The sequence below is a fragment of the Chrysoperla carnea genome, chromosome 2 (assembly GCF_905475395.1).
Source record: "Chrysoperla carnea chromosome 2, inChrCarn1.1, whole genome shotgun sequence".
Taxonomy (NCBI): Eukaryota; Metazoa; Arthropoda; class Insecta; order Neuroptera; family Chrysopidae; genus Chrysoperla; species Chrysoperla carnea.
In genome coordinates, this window is record NC_058338.1 from 87423628 (window position 1) to 87437531 (window position 13904).

General features: G+C 27.4%; 1 protein-coding gene across 2 annotated transcripts in view; it reads left to right on the forward strand.

Moving 5' to 3' along the window:
• The first annotated feature begins 4492 nt into the window (after nt 1–4492).
• LOC123293381 (probable multidrug resistance-associated protein lethal(2)03659) overlaps nt 4493–13904 on the forward strand; it is a 42242-nt gene continuing 32830 nt past the window's right edge. For both annotated transcript variants that reach the window (XM_044874184.1, XM_044874185.1), the window contains exon 1: nt 4493–4601. In XM_044874184.1, the coding sequence (XP_044730119.1) occupies nt 4528–4601 (74 nt within the window). In that variant the 5' untranslated portion in view covers nt 4493–4527. The remainder of the gene's footprint in view (nt 4602–13904) is intronic.

Here is a 13904-nt window from a genome sequence, read left to right on the forward strand (position 1 = left end):
ACATAATCATAATCAAGGCTAATAAAGTAAAAACATTTATAATGAATGTTTTAATTAACGATATTATTTCGTATGGTGTAATTTATTTAATGTGTTTATAGAAAATAATTATATTATTGATAATAATTTTCTATTATTTTCATTTTAAATTCAATGAGATAGATATTAAAAATCGATTCCTCGGTCAATGAGATCTTGACTGAGTTTTTTACGATCATTGATTTAACTATTATATAATCGATTAAAATGTAAAGGAATTAAACTTATACGTAATAGTAAAATAATAATTACTTACTAGAGAATTTTATAACAACAAAATGACCACTTATAATTCTATACATATTTTATTTTTATACCATGTATATATGAAATATATCAAAGTATACTAAGTTTAGTCCCAAATTTGTAACACCTAAAAATATTGATGCTACGAACAAAATTTTGGTAGGTATAGGTGCTCATAACTCAAAAACGAAAAGAGATATCAAGTTGAAAATAGCATTTAGGGCATGCTTGGGACGTAAAAAGAACGTAAATGGGCAACAAAGATCAATTGGGTCTTGGATCTGTAGGACCTATCTTGTAAACCATTATATAGTATGTATACAAGTGTTGTAAATATTTTTTTATACATTACATATATTATGTATGTATTTGTTTTTCTATTCGTTGTGTGCGTAGTCATGGTAGGGACAATAAAATCGATACCAGCGATTCTAGTGAACAATTTTGGCGATAAAGGAGGCTGTTATGACTAATTTGCAATTCTTTACATGTTAATGTTATAGTAAATGTTAAATTAAAATTATTGAAAAACACTAATTAATTATACTTAATGCATTAAAAATTGTGAAAATAAGAAATCAAATTGCACAAATATTATTTTTCAAATGTAAATTATCATAATTATTTATTTAAATTTCTGAGACAATAATATTAAATTTTCAATGTAAGTCATAAATGCAATCCATACAATTATATATGCATCCATACAATTCTATAATTAAAGTAGTGTTTCGTTACCATGGAAATGCCTCCAATTAAACTCACTCACTGAGGAAGTGAGAAGAAAGATACTCTTATTACTTTGTGTGTTAGAGTGAATATCTTTCTTTACTTACACGACCTGAAAAAAACAATCGATTTCGTAATTAACACGTATCTGTACATGGTACTTCTACAATTAACTCAGTTAATTTTTTAATTTCCATACTCATTGTGTATAATTAGTTGTTTCTTTCTTGTTATGTTTGTTTTATTTTAAATTTAAAGATTCAAATACACGGTAATTGTAAATTTTTTTTAAATGCATATAAAATTTGCATCAATTTAAATCATTGCCAAAAATGTTCTCAATGATTTATTTTAATAATGATATTTCTCTTTCTTTTCAAAATTAACGTGTGGAACAGAATCAATTTCGATATAAATAAAAAAATTCCAATTTTTACGCAAGTTGGCTTGTCTTTCAAAACAGACAGATTTTTCAATTCGCGTTTTTTTTACTTTACTTTTTATTTTCACTTCCATACATTACTATCAATCTTATTAAATAAGATTGATAGTAATGTATGGAAGTGAAACTTGGGCACTCGCAACTACAACACAGAACTATCTCGTAACATGGGAAAAGAAAATCTTTTGAAAAATCTAAGAAGAAATAAACGACAGTATTATTTTTAAGAAACCAAATAAATTTAGAAAGAATGGAAGAAGTAAGAGTTGTTAAAAAGCTCAACAGCAATCCGGATGAACAAGAAACAGGAGCGCAGAGTAAGAAAGAAATGTTTAGAAAAAGAAGGTGAAGGTCTAACTAAAATTGTTGAACGCTTTATAATAGCTATCCGTGAGCTAAAAGTTTTTGACTGTATTCGAAATTTAAAACAATATTTTGTTTCATTGATTTTAGTGGAGTAATTTTAGCATTTCATAGAGAATTTTTTTGTATCTCAAACATAAAAAATATGGAAAATGTTTTAAAAAGTTAAAAATTAATAGTAAGATAAGTTGATTTGTAAAAAGTAAAATAAATTTAATATAAGTTATTCATTTTAGATGTTATTTTATTTTTAATCTTATACTAGCTGTCAACAACCCGCTTTGCTGGGCAAAGTCCTGCTTTTCTTCACAATTTCATGCGGAACTCTATAGTATTTGGGCATATGCTCTAAGTATACCCTGCCACTCTTCGCTGTTAGACATCATGTTTGCCTAAAAATAGATGCTAGAAGTATCTAGTAAATTTTATGAAATTTGATAAACCCCCGATAAAAAAGTTTAAACAACTTTTAAACGGCTGAACAAATTTTCATGTAGCTCACAGTTTTTTAATTTACACATCATGCCTTTTATTTTATAGCAGACTTGGGTATATTGGAAAATAATCGATCGTTCATCCCCACTTCCACCACCCCCCGTCATATAACATTACGTCGGAGTTACAGTTTTGCAATGTACACGTCACGCTCTTTTATTTAATACCTCACTTGGCCATATTTGAAATTATTCGATTGTTCATCCCCATTGCTGTGTGCGGGAGGCGAATTACCGCAGGAGGGAGAGTGTATCCACATTCTACACATTCAGAATCGTGATCAGCAACGCCAAAAATCTCCAAGTATACTTTTTACAAGATTATTTTGGTCTATTTTGGTTAATATTTACAGAATATTTCTGTGTTGGGCCAGCGAGTGGCAAATAACCCCTGGAGAGGGAGTATATTCCCATTCTTAATTCGGACTCGTGATCAGTGACTCAAAAAAAAAACTCGAGTATACATTTTTTGGTCCATTTTGTTGAATATTTATTAAATATTGCAATTTTGGACCAGCGGGGTGAATTACCACTGGAGAGGGGGGGAGTATATAAAAATTCTGAATAGTGATCAGCGACCCCGAAAACCAGCCAGTATACGTTTCTGGCCCATATTTTCAAGGTTTTAAAATTTTCAAAATTCACCTCAAAAATGGATTATAATAGTTAAGGCAAGAAGTTAGATGTAGATTTTGATATATTCCTGAACATTTAAAAAAAAAAAACTGGCCCGATAGGTTGAGGAGCATAAAAATTCTTCATTTTACACTTTTTCCATCTAAAATGATTCGTCTATTTCTCCATAAAAAATTATCTTTTAATTTTGTTTCAAACTGAACAGATTTCAGCATACACAGATATTCGATTTTAACGCAAAGATCTCAGCGCCACGACAAAAAAAAAATGAAACAACAACTCAGCTGATTTTTTCATTGAATAAAAGGCAAAAGAGACCTACTTTATTCTACATTTTAATGTATCGTACTCTTTTATGTGTATGGTATGTGCATATGGTTTACAAGATTGTAAACAAACATTTCCGTTAAATATTATGTATCTGTGGGCGTTGAAAACTATAGTTATTTTTTTCTATCGCTAGATAGAGTCTTTCTTAGTAGATATTACAATCCAATATTTTATATATTTTGATTTTGTCTAAGGCTACTAGAATATCGATTTTGATGTTAGAGGATCTCAAAAAGTAACATTGCATTAGCTTGTATGTGCTTAATCTTCTTAAAAATAGTAAGAACTAAAACAGACTCAATAAATTTGAACTAAATTTTTTTTATCACTCCAGGTGAAGAATTCTCACTGCGCGGGCAGAAAAGTTAAGTTGGTTTTTGATAATCTTTAGAAGTACGCAAAATATGAACGTTTAAAATTCCTAACTAAACAAAGAGGAACATATAGATTAGTGACGTCATTGTTCGATATCATCATTTACCATAAGTAGATACATATAAAATTTTGTTTTGTAAAATGCGATAGGCAAGAATCTTTGAATGCTTACAACTTCTTCGTTTTTTAATCAATTTTAATTTGACTTTCAAATTTTCTCATGGTATCAGTGGCAGTCTATTTTTACATTTTTATACGTAATATGGCAATTTCGACATCAGGCAACTACCGTATTGTACTTAGTATATAATTCTTTATTTTTGTGCCTTCCATTGGGTAGACAGACACATGACACGACTTTTATCTAGTGATCACTTTATTCATAGTTCTTATTAGAAATGATAATAGTTAAAATTAGGACGGTAAATTAGCTTGGAACCATATAATGTAATACTCCCAAAACATAACCTCTGTATTATATTCTGTCAGACTGAGAACTGAGAAGTGTGAAGTAATTAAGTAAATCGTGTACTTTAGTCTTAATAATTTGATTGTATTATGAAATTGAAGGTTTTTAATATGATTTCAACTAGCAGTATCTATAAGAACTGCAAAGAATAACATGATTAGATCGTTTTTCATAAAAAGTGATTGATATAAAATATTAAAATATATTTCATTTTGAAATCAAAAGCACACATGCTTATTATGTTCAATGAAATGTTTAGCATAATGCTATTTAGTTTTTCTACACTTGAATGAAACGAAATATACTTAATTTTTAAATAAATCAAATTTTTATTTTTATATAATATATTATTAAATAAAATATTGTTTAAGTGAGTGTGTCTTAATTTTTATAAGTAATTAAAAATGGATTTCAGTAAAAAATACGATAATCCAAATCCAGTTGTCAAAGCGAATATACTGTCAAAATTGTTTTTCTTGTAAGTAAAAAATTTGATGATTTATTTTTGTGTTTAAATGTTTTGTTTGAGAAACATTGTGCAAAAAAAAAATTTTAATTAGTTTGTTTGAAAAAACAGTGCCTATATACAAAATCTAACAACAATAATAAAACTTTTTTGTTTTATGCAAAATTGGTCATGAATTTTGCTTTTTGTTTTATTTTCTAAAGATACAAGGTCAACTTTATTTTCCGGATAAAGCTAGTTTTGATTATGTTTCCAGGAAAAAAAAACTATCAGTATATATTGTGCAATATTTGGATGATAACCATGATATACAAATTTCTTTTCCTAGATGAATAGAAATGAATAGAAACAAACCTAAAACTTAGTCCAGTCAAAGACTAATTAAAATCAAGCTATCATCTGAGCGAAAAGTAGTGTTCCATTTTAGAAAATAAATTTAATTTCTAAAAATGAACTTAGAAAATAGACGTGGTGGTGTACTACTTATCTAAATCAAAATTTCGCTTAATTTTTCTGGATATCGTGAAAATTTGTTAATTGTTTATAAGGAGATTTCTTAATTAAATTTATTTTGCTATTGTTATTTTTGGGGTGAGTTGGTTGATTAGATTTCGATTTGTGTTTGGGATTCCGTATTATGTTAGTTTTCTTTCCTTAACAGTATTCACACTATTTACGAAAGTTTTTAAAAAAAAATAAGTATGATTTAAACGTCTTAATAGTGTATTTTTTTGGGGACGCTGATATCGAGAAATATTACCCTTCGAAGTCTTTTAGTTTATTATATGTTTTTAACGCGGTGCGAAACGTAGACTTAACCATTTATTTTTTCATCTCATGATTTCTTACAAAAATATTAAATCGAAAGTTTTTGCTTCAAATACCGCATAAAATATTGTGATACATAGAGCTGCCATCTCAAGTCTCCGATTTTGAAAAATTTTTCTTTCGGATATTTCAATTTTTTCTCGAAAAAATGTTAATTTCATCTTTCTTCTTTCACGGTATTTATATTTTCTTATGGACTTTTAGAATATGTAGGTGACTGTAGTTTTTTCCCCGACTATACACGCGGTATTATTACCAACCTAAAAATGTAAAATCACTTTCGAAATATTTTGACATATCAAATGTCAAAAGGTTAGGATCAAGACAGAAATAAATATAAATAAATTATTTGAGGATTAATAATTATTTAATAAAATAATTATTAATATTTGGAAAATATAATAAAATTTTTGAAATTTTTCATATTAATTTCATTAAAAAACCATAAAATTATATGAATTCAAAAGATAAAAAGTTATTTTGTTATCTATTCGAACTGAACGCAATTAAAAATTAACGACAGATTTTATCAAAATTGAAAAAAGTAATTATTATTTTTTTAATCTAGAGAAAATAATCAGCCTTGTATTATAAAAATTCCGTATTTTTATCATCGTAAATTTAATTTTGATTTTGGGAATTTGTTTTTGTGCTTCATTCTTTGATCTATTAAAAAAAAAAAGTGGAGAAAATTAAAGTCAAATTAAATTAAGTCGATTATTGTAATTTTGAGTCAAAAATTACAAAAATTTGCTTTATGTAATGATTGGATGCATAGTTTTTGAGATATAGCTTACATTTCCTTGTGCAGAGGAATTTTGGATCGATTTTAGACAATTTCTCAGGAAATTTCGTTAAATAGTAAAATGAACTGAAATTTTTGTGAGTAATATTTTCTCGAAAAAATAAAAACACCTCTGACCAACCCTTTTGTTTTGGACTTTTTTCTCTTTTTTTAATTCACCTCTTGGAATTTGTTCCTCAATTTGCAGGCTCTTATACTAAATAAATAAATGAATTGGTTTGAGTTCAAAGTCTATTAATATAAATTATATTGTGTTGAAATTCTTGATTAACTAAAACTCTAAACTCAGTTAAATAGTGAAATAACAACATGTATTTATAATAACTAACAATTTGTTGAATTAAAATTAATATAAATATTATACTCAAATTAATTATAGAGTCTATTCGTACACAAGTGGGTCTCAAGCGTGAATAGAATATTTTCGTTTTTTGCAATAGTATCCCATTTTTGAACGCACGGGTTAAAAACTTCAGAACCCAACCAATTCCACTATAGTTGGCAAACTCAACCCAACCAACTAGTAACGATAATAACCAGCTTTTCAGATAATTTATTATTTTAAAAAGTATCCACGCTAGAGACATGCTTGTGTACGAATAGCCAAATCGAATTTTTTAATATCTGTAAAATAGTTTTATTTCAATGCAGTTTATTGCAATAAATGCACGCTAGTTGTATCTTTCGCGTTGATATTGTAATCGTTTGGCATAAACGATTTAATTAAAGCTATTGGGATTTTGAAAAATAAATTTTGTTTATTTTTTTTTTTGACAAAAATGAAAAGATCATATATAAGTTTTATAACAAAACTGTTTTTATTTTTATATATTATTTTCATAATAATGTTAAAGTTACAAGCAGTTTTAAAAGAATTTGACAAAAGAGAAATGAAAAAGTCCGACAAAAAAAATGTTCGTAAAAGATCGTGTAACGCCATAATGTTTATTAATAATTGCATTTAGTGTATACTATTCAATTAACAATTAATTAATTATTACATCACAACCATGTTTTACGCACATTTTTTTTGTCGGACGTTTTCGTTTCTCTTTTGAAAAATTTCTTTTAAAACTGTCTGTAACTTTAAAATTATCACGAAAAAATAAAAACAGTTTTCAAAATTCCAATTATTATAGTTCCATGTTCCATCAATGAATGTTTTTACTCACAACTCCTCAATATTTTAAAAATGATTTAAAAAAAAGCATCTTTTTGTATATTATTTAAAATCAGAAACCTTTTATAGGGTAGTGGGGAATAATCTGGAGAGGGAAAAAGTAATGTCCCGACTGATATATCGTCGACACTCAGCCTAAATCGCTAATGATAGAAGTTTGAAATTTCTAGAGGATATTGATTGTATACTGTTTAGGTATATACAAACCGTCATTTTTGAGTCACTACTTAACCGATTTTTAAAATTATTTCACTTATAGAATGCTACATTATCAGCAAATAACATGGCCGTATTTAAACTTATCAATTTACGTATATCGTTTTAAATTTGATCTTGCAGAGTTTTTGATATTTAGTGCTGTCGTTTTCTTTGATGTTAAACAAATTTTTTATATAATTATCTTAGAACACTATTTAAGTAATTATTTAAAATACTGTTTGCGGTTTAATTAATAAAAAATGCATTATTCAAATCAATCAAACCAAATTCGATAAATTGCCATCAAAAAATAATCTTTTTAAACGACTAGTCGGAAGAACTTTCATTGAAGACTATATTTAGAACACATATTTAAGTAATTATTTAAAATACTGTTTGCGGTTTAATTAATAAAAAATGCATTTATTAATGGGAGCCTTGATCCTGCCATTTTATAATAGGTTTGTTACTATCAAGTTTAATTATATCAACAATTTGTTTTACTTGAGTTATTTTTTCGTGATGTATGTATAGCACAACAAAATTAAATAAAAAAATCATGGTAATAAAGAAAAACTTGTTGAATCTTTGAAATTTTCCACTGTTGTTTATTTTAGGATGTAAAAACTTTGTACCAAAAAGTCGACCACTTAGGAGCGAGCCTAACCCCCTTAGTTTGAGGGTTTTAATCAGTATTTTACAAATTACAAAAAAACTGCATCAAATAAAAAAAAATTCAACTAAAAGTTCTATGAAATGATTAATTGTGTACATTTTTTGTTTTTTTTCCGATGTTCTAGCTTCAAAATTGACCGAGATATGCCAATTTTAAAATGGTGCATGCTCATTCAATCAAAAGAAAAAGGACCCATCTTGTAAACCATTAGAGATAGAACAAAAGTTTTAATGTAAAACTTAATCCTTATAAAAAAATAAACAACTTTGTTAGAAATATTTTTTCTTAAACATCGCTGTTTACCCGTGAGGGCGCAAATTAGTATAAAACTTTGGTGTCCATTTTCTCCAAAACCTTTAAAAGATACTAGAGAGTTGAAAATTTGCAAGTAGATTCAGCTAGTGGTCTTGTGAAACATTCAAGAAGAACCAAAAAAAATTCTAGAAAACACTTTCAAAAACTTCGAAAAATTTAAAAGCTGCAATAAAAAAAAGTTAAAATCCGATGATTTGCCTGAAATCTACGAGCTGTTGAAATCTTATCTAGAAAATTAGAAAAACTTTTTTTTTAAAATTTTTTATCAAATTTTATGACGTACGCATTTTATTGAAAATTGATTAAAAATTTTAATTTAAAATTTGCAAACTCACGGTAGCATTGATTAAATCTGAGTATTTTACTTACTATATGCAATTTTTTTTCTGAGAACAAAGTATAAATTATTTTTTCTCATGACAATTAAGAATACATTATTCATATTATTGCCAATAATAGTATTTCACAGTACGCTTTTTTGAAAAAGACCTTGAAAAATGTAAGATCATATTTCCTGATAACTTTAAATTTACAATATTGAAAATTATGGTTTATTTTTGCGTGTTTCTAATCCATAAAAAGAATAATTTTTGTTAGACTTCAAAAACTATAGGTTTTAACTTTGGTCTAGTCAACAAGTTCAAATTGGTGAAATATAGAAATAATGGTCGTAAAAATACGTGTGATAGTTCGTTCGATTCGGAATAATGTCTAGAAAAATGTGCCAGATTTTTTCAGTACATAAAAAATTGCAAAAATTATTTTTTGCCAATATTTCATAAAATATTAATATTTAAGAAATTTAAACAAAAAGATTCTTAAAGAGGAGGAAATTTCCAATAAAAAGCTCTCGCTCCCGGAAGTCTTTCTCAATTATTTATAATTTTAATTTAACGTTAAATATATATTTTTTTTTGCGCCATTTTTAGATTGTTGTTATACCTACAAAAACGAGTGTCACACTAAATAATTTTTTTAAGGTATTAAATATTAATTTAAAAATTTGAAAAAATTATGGTGCATTCTTAAAACACTCGATTTATCGAATTTATTACCGTTGGAAATTTGTAAGCAACTCGAATCACTTCAGAAATGTTGCTTGTGTTTTGTTTAGTTTTATTTAAAACAGCTACAAATTTTTAATTTAGTTTATGCTTAAGAAAATTTATTTTATTATAATCTAAAAAAATTCTCTATATCGGGCTATGTGATGAAGCAGCGGGTGATCGCTACTTATTAATGTTTGAGAATGCAAATTGTAATTCTTAAGAAAGAGGTGTGAAGAAATGTACATGGGACAGACAAATAGAAATTTTAAAACAAATAAAAAACATCTTAGATTATATCTATTTGTATTGCAAGAAACTGACTCAATATTTGTGAATCATATAAGAAAAATTAAACCACATTTATTAACCACATGCATTAAGGATGTACGGGCGCCAAGGCAATTTTAAATAAAAAGCTTGATTTTGATATGAAGTTGGACTATGTCTAAATCAATTATGAAAATTTTAGTAAGGTTTGCCCAGTTATTTAAATAAATAAATGATTTCAAAAGTAGGCATACTTAAAATTGTTCTTATGGTAGAACGATAGACGGATGATATGTTTTCATAGATTTCTCCATAACTAGTCGGTCGAAATTAAAAAAAAAAAAACTATTTAAATTGAAATTAAAACTTTATGAGCACGGTAGTGGGGACACAAGTTTAAAAAAATATATATATATATTCAATTTTGATGGTGAATTGTGTTATAATTTGTGAATATAAGACGAAAAGTAAGAATTTTTCGATATCTGGAGTAATTTTCAAAATATCGAAAATTTTGTTTACTTATTTAGTTTTCGATATTTCGAAAACCAAGGCAAGAAAACCAGATATCGAAAAATTTATTCTTATTTTTTGTCTACATTCATAAAGTTATAACACAAAATTCATCATCAAAGTTGAAAATATAGTACAAATAATTTCAACTACAAGTCTAAAACTTGCCTTGGCGATCGTACTACCTTTTGTTATGATGTCAAATGTGTTACTTTTAGTCAACTGTTAAATTTAACTCAAAAAAAAAGTTCCAACTTTGATAGCGAATATATTTTTTACGAGATATTCTGAAGGGTTCACATATTCTTATCAACTAACTACCCAAGATGTTATTACATTCTATATAGATAGGTTCATGGACATACAACCATAAGAAACTAAACCATATTAATTATTAAGATGCCACTTTGGGTAGGCATACTTTGGGAAGGAAAGGCCGTGGGAAATATTTAAATGCAAGGAAAATTTTCCCCATTATACAAGAATTTATTGTAAAAAAAAAACCAATCATCACAAACATCGATGTAAATAATTTCAAAAATTCAAACAAGTAATTATATGAATTTTATTATAATTCTGTTGTTATACCATGTATCTATGAAATAGTACAAGGTATAATAAGTTTAGTTCTAAGTTGGTAACGCTTAAAAAGTTGATGCCACGAACAACATATGTCAATTGGGTCTTGATTCCGTAGGATCCATCTTGTAAACTGTTAGAGATAGAACGAAAATTTAAATGTAAAAAACGTTCTTTATAAAAAAATAAACATATTTTTTTGTAAACATCACTATAGTATGTATTATAAGGGAATATTAGCTATGTGTGTGTATACGTGGTTCTCTAAGAGTGGCTTTCTTTACTTACTTGAGGTAAAAAAACAAACGATTGCATAATCAACACTGTCTATAAATGGTATTTCTATAATTAACTCAATCAATTTTTTGTTTTCACTTCTTTTTAATTGTATTGTAATCGGTTTTTTGATTTCTTGGTTTGATTTGTAATATAATGAAAATTAGTTTGTCAAGCCATCAAATAATTTATATTGTTTAATAGATCATTGACCTTACACAAATTATTATTATAAACATATCTAAAGGTTTATAGTTGTTTTTGTTTGAAAACGTAAACATTTTTTAAAAACAAGTGAAAACAAACAATTGACTGAGTTAATTGTTGAAATACCATGCATAGTCAGTGTTGATTTCTTTATCACATTACATATACAAACATGTGACACATACATAACTGATAATCAAGTATAGTACATATTATAAAATTTCCGCCTAATTGGCGCCCTCACTGGTAAACAGTGATGTTTACGAAAAAATGTTTCAAACAAAAGTTGTTTAATTTTTGATAAGGAACATTTTTTACATTTAAACTTTTGTTCTATCTCTAACGGTTTACAAGGTGTGTCCTACGGACCCAAGACCCAATTGACCTATGATGCTCATTTACGAAATTTCAGCTCGATATCTTTTTTCGTTTTTGAGTTATCGTGTCCACAGACGGACGGACGGCCAACCGGAAATGGACTAATTAGGTGATTTTATGAACAGCTATAACAAAATTTTTTTCCTAGCATCATTATTTTTAAGCGTTACAAACTTGGGACTAAACTTAATATACTATGTATATTTCATATATACATGGTATAAAAATTTATGAATGAATTTCTGGGAACTAAATCTCAATACAATTAATGTTGATAATATTGAAAATTTTATTTATCATGTGCCTGACATTGTTGTTATAATTATGGTATTAAGACACGTAGATATTTTTTTAGCGCCAACACAAATAGCCTTCATGCATGTGAAATTTAAACTATTTAACAATAAAATTCGCAACGCAGCAGGAGTTGCGTAAGCTACCCGATTTTTTTTTCAGTAAAATGTACAGCACTAGTTTGTTATAGTATCTATATTAAAACTCATATTGAGATAGAAAATTTCGTTTAATATAAAAAATTATTTGAAAAATATACATTTTGAAATGTCTAATATCTTTGATACACCCTCTATAATGTTCAATAGTTAGAGAGTTAAGCCAAAATAGAAAATCTGGAGATCATTTTAATAAATGAGGATATTATCGGTTTTTTATTGTTTTTGTTTTTTGGGTGTGTGTTTTTATACCATGCATATATGAAATATTAGTATATTAAGTTTAGTCCCAAGTTTGTAACGCTTAAAAATAATGATGCTAGGAAAAAAATTTTGTCATAGCTGTTCATAAAATCACCTAATTAGTCCATTTCCGGTTGTCCGTCCGTCCGTCCGTCTGTGGACACGATAACTCAAAAACGAAAAAAGATATCGAGCTGAAATTTGGAAATGGGTCAATTGGGTAAATGAGCAATATGGGTCAATTGGGTCTTGGGTCCGTAGGACCCATCTTGTAAACCGTTAGAGATAGAACAAAAGTTTAAATGTAAAAAATGTTCCTTATAAAAAAATAAAGAACTTTTGTTTGAAACATTTTTTTGTAAACATCACTGTTTACCCACGAGGGCGTTAATTAGGTGCAAATTTTATAGTATGTATTAATATAGGAATATCAGTTGTGTGTGTGTCTATTTAAAAGTGAATATGTTTTGTTATTTACGTGACGTCAAAAAAACAAACGATTGCGAATCAACACTGTCTATACATTTTTGCATGTGTTATGTGATAAAGAAATCAACACTGACTATGCATGGTATTTCAACAATTAACTCAGTCCATTGTTTCTTTTCACTTGTTTATAGTTTTGTAAATATTCCAAGGGCCTTAAATTAATAAATTTGACTAAATAATGGTAAATCATTATTAATATACTTGTATTCTTACACTTCAATAATGAATTTAAAGGTTACATTTTTGTAGAATAAATATTAGTACCTGTATTACCGAGCTTTGCTCGGTATTTTTTTAGTTTAATAGACATGATGTCTCCAAACAAATACCAATTTGATTGTCCCGGTTATGTGCTTTATTTCGTTAACTACGAGTACGTATATATCACAATAGCTACCTATCAACCAAAACCGACAAAGCTACACGGACCTCACACTATAAAAGTCATACGAACCGAACCACGTACAATATATATACTCGTCAATAGATGTCAGGAAGAGTCATGTTTTGCAGTTGATGTTTCAGTTTTTCCTGAAAACACAGATAAAACGACGTTTTCTAGAAATAAAACCTAGTTAGATCAATTTTTCGCCTACAAAACCTCCTGTATAATAAATTTCATGAAAATCGTTTCTTAATATATACAAGAATTGCTCGTTTAAATATATAAGATTAATTTCACCAATCTTTGATAATTTATTTTATTATAAAAATCGCACATTACTCTTCGAAAACCGGACAACAGAAACACACCTCGAAACTCGAGTTCAAAACCGGAGAGTTGGCTGCCCTCTAAAGTCAATACAATTCAAGTTTATGATTGGCCGTACCTTTTATATTACCATAGATACCAAACCTTT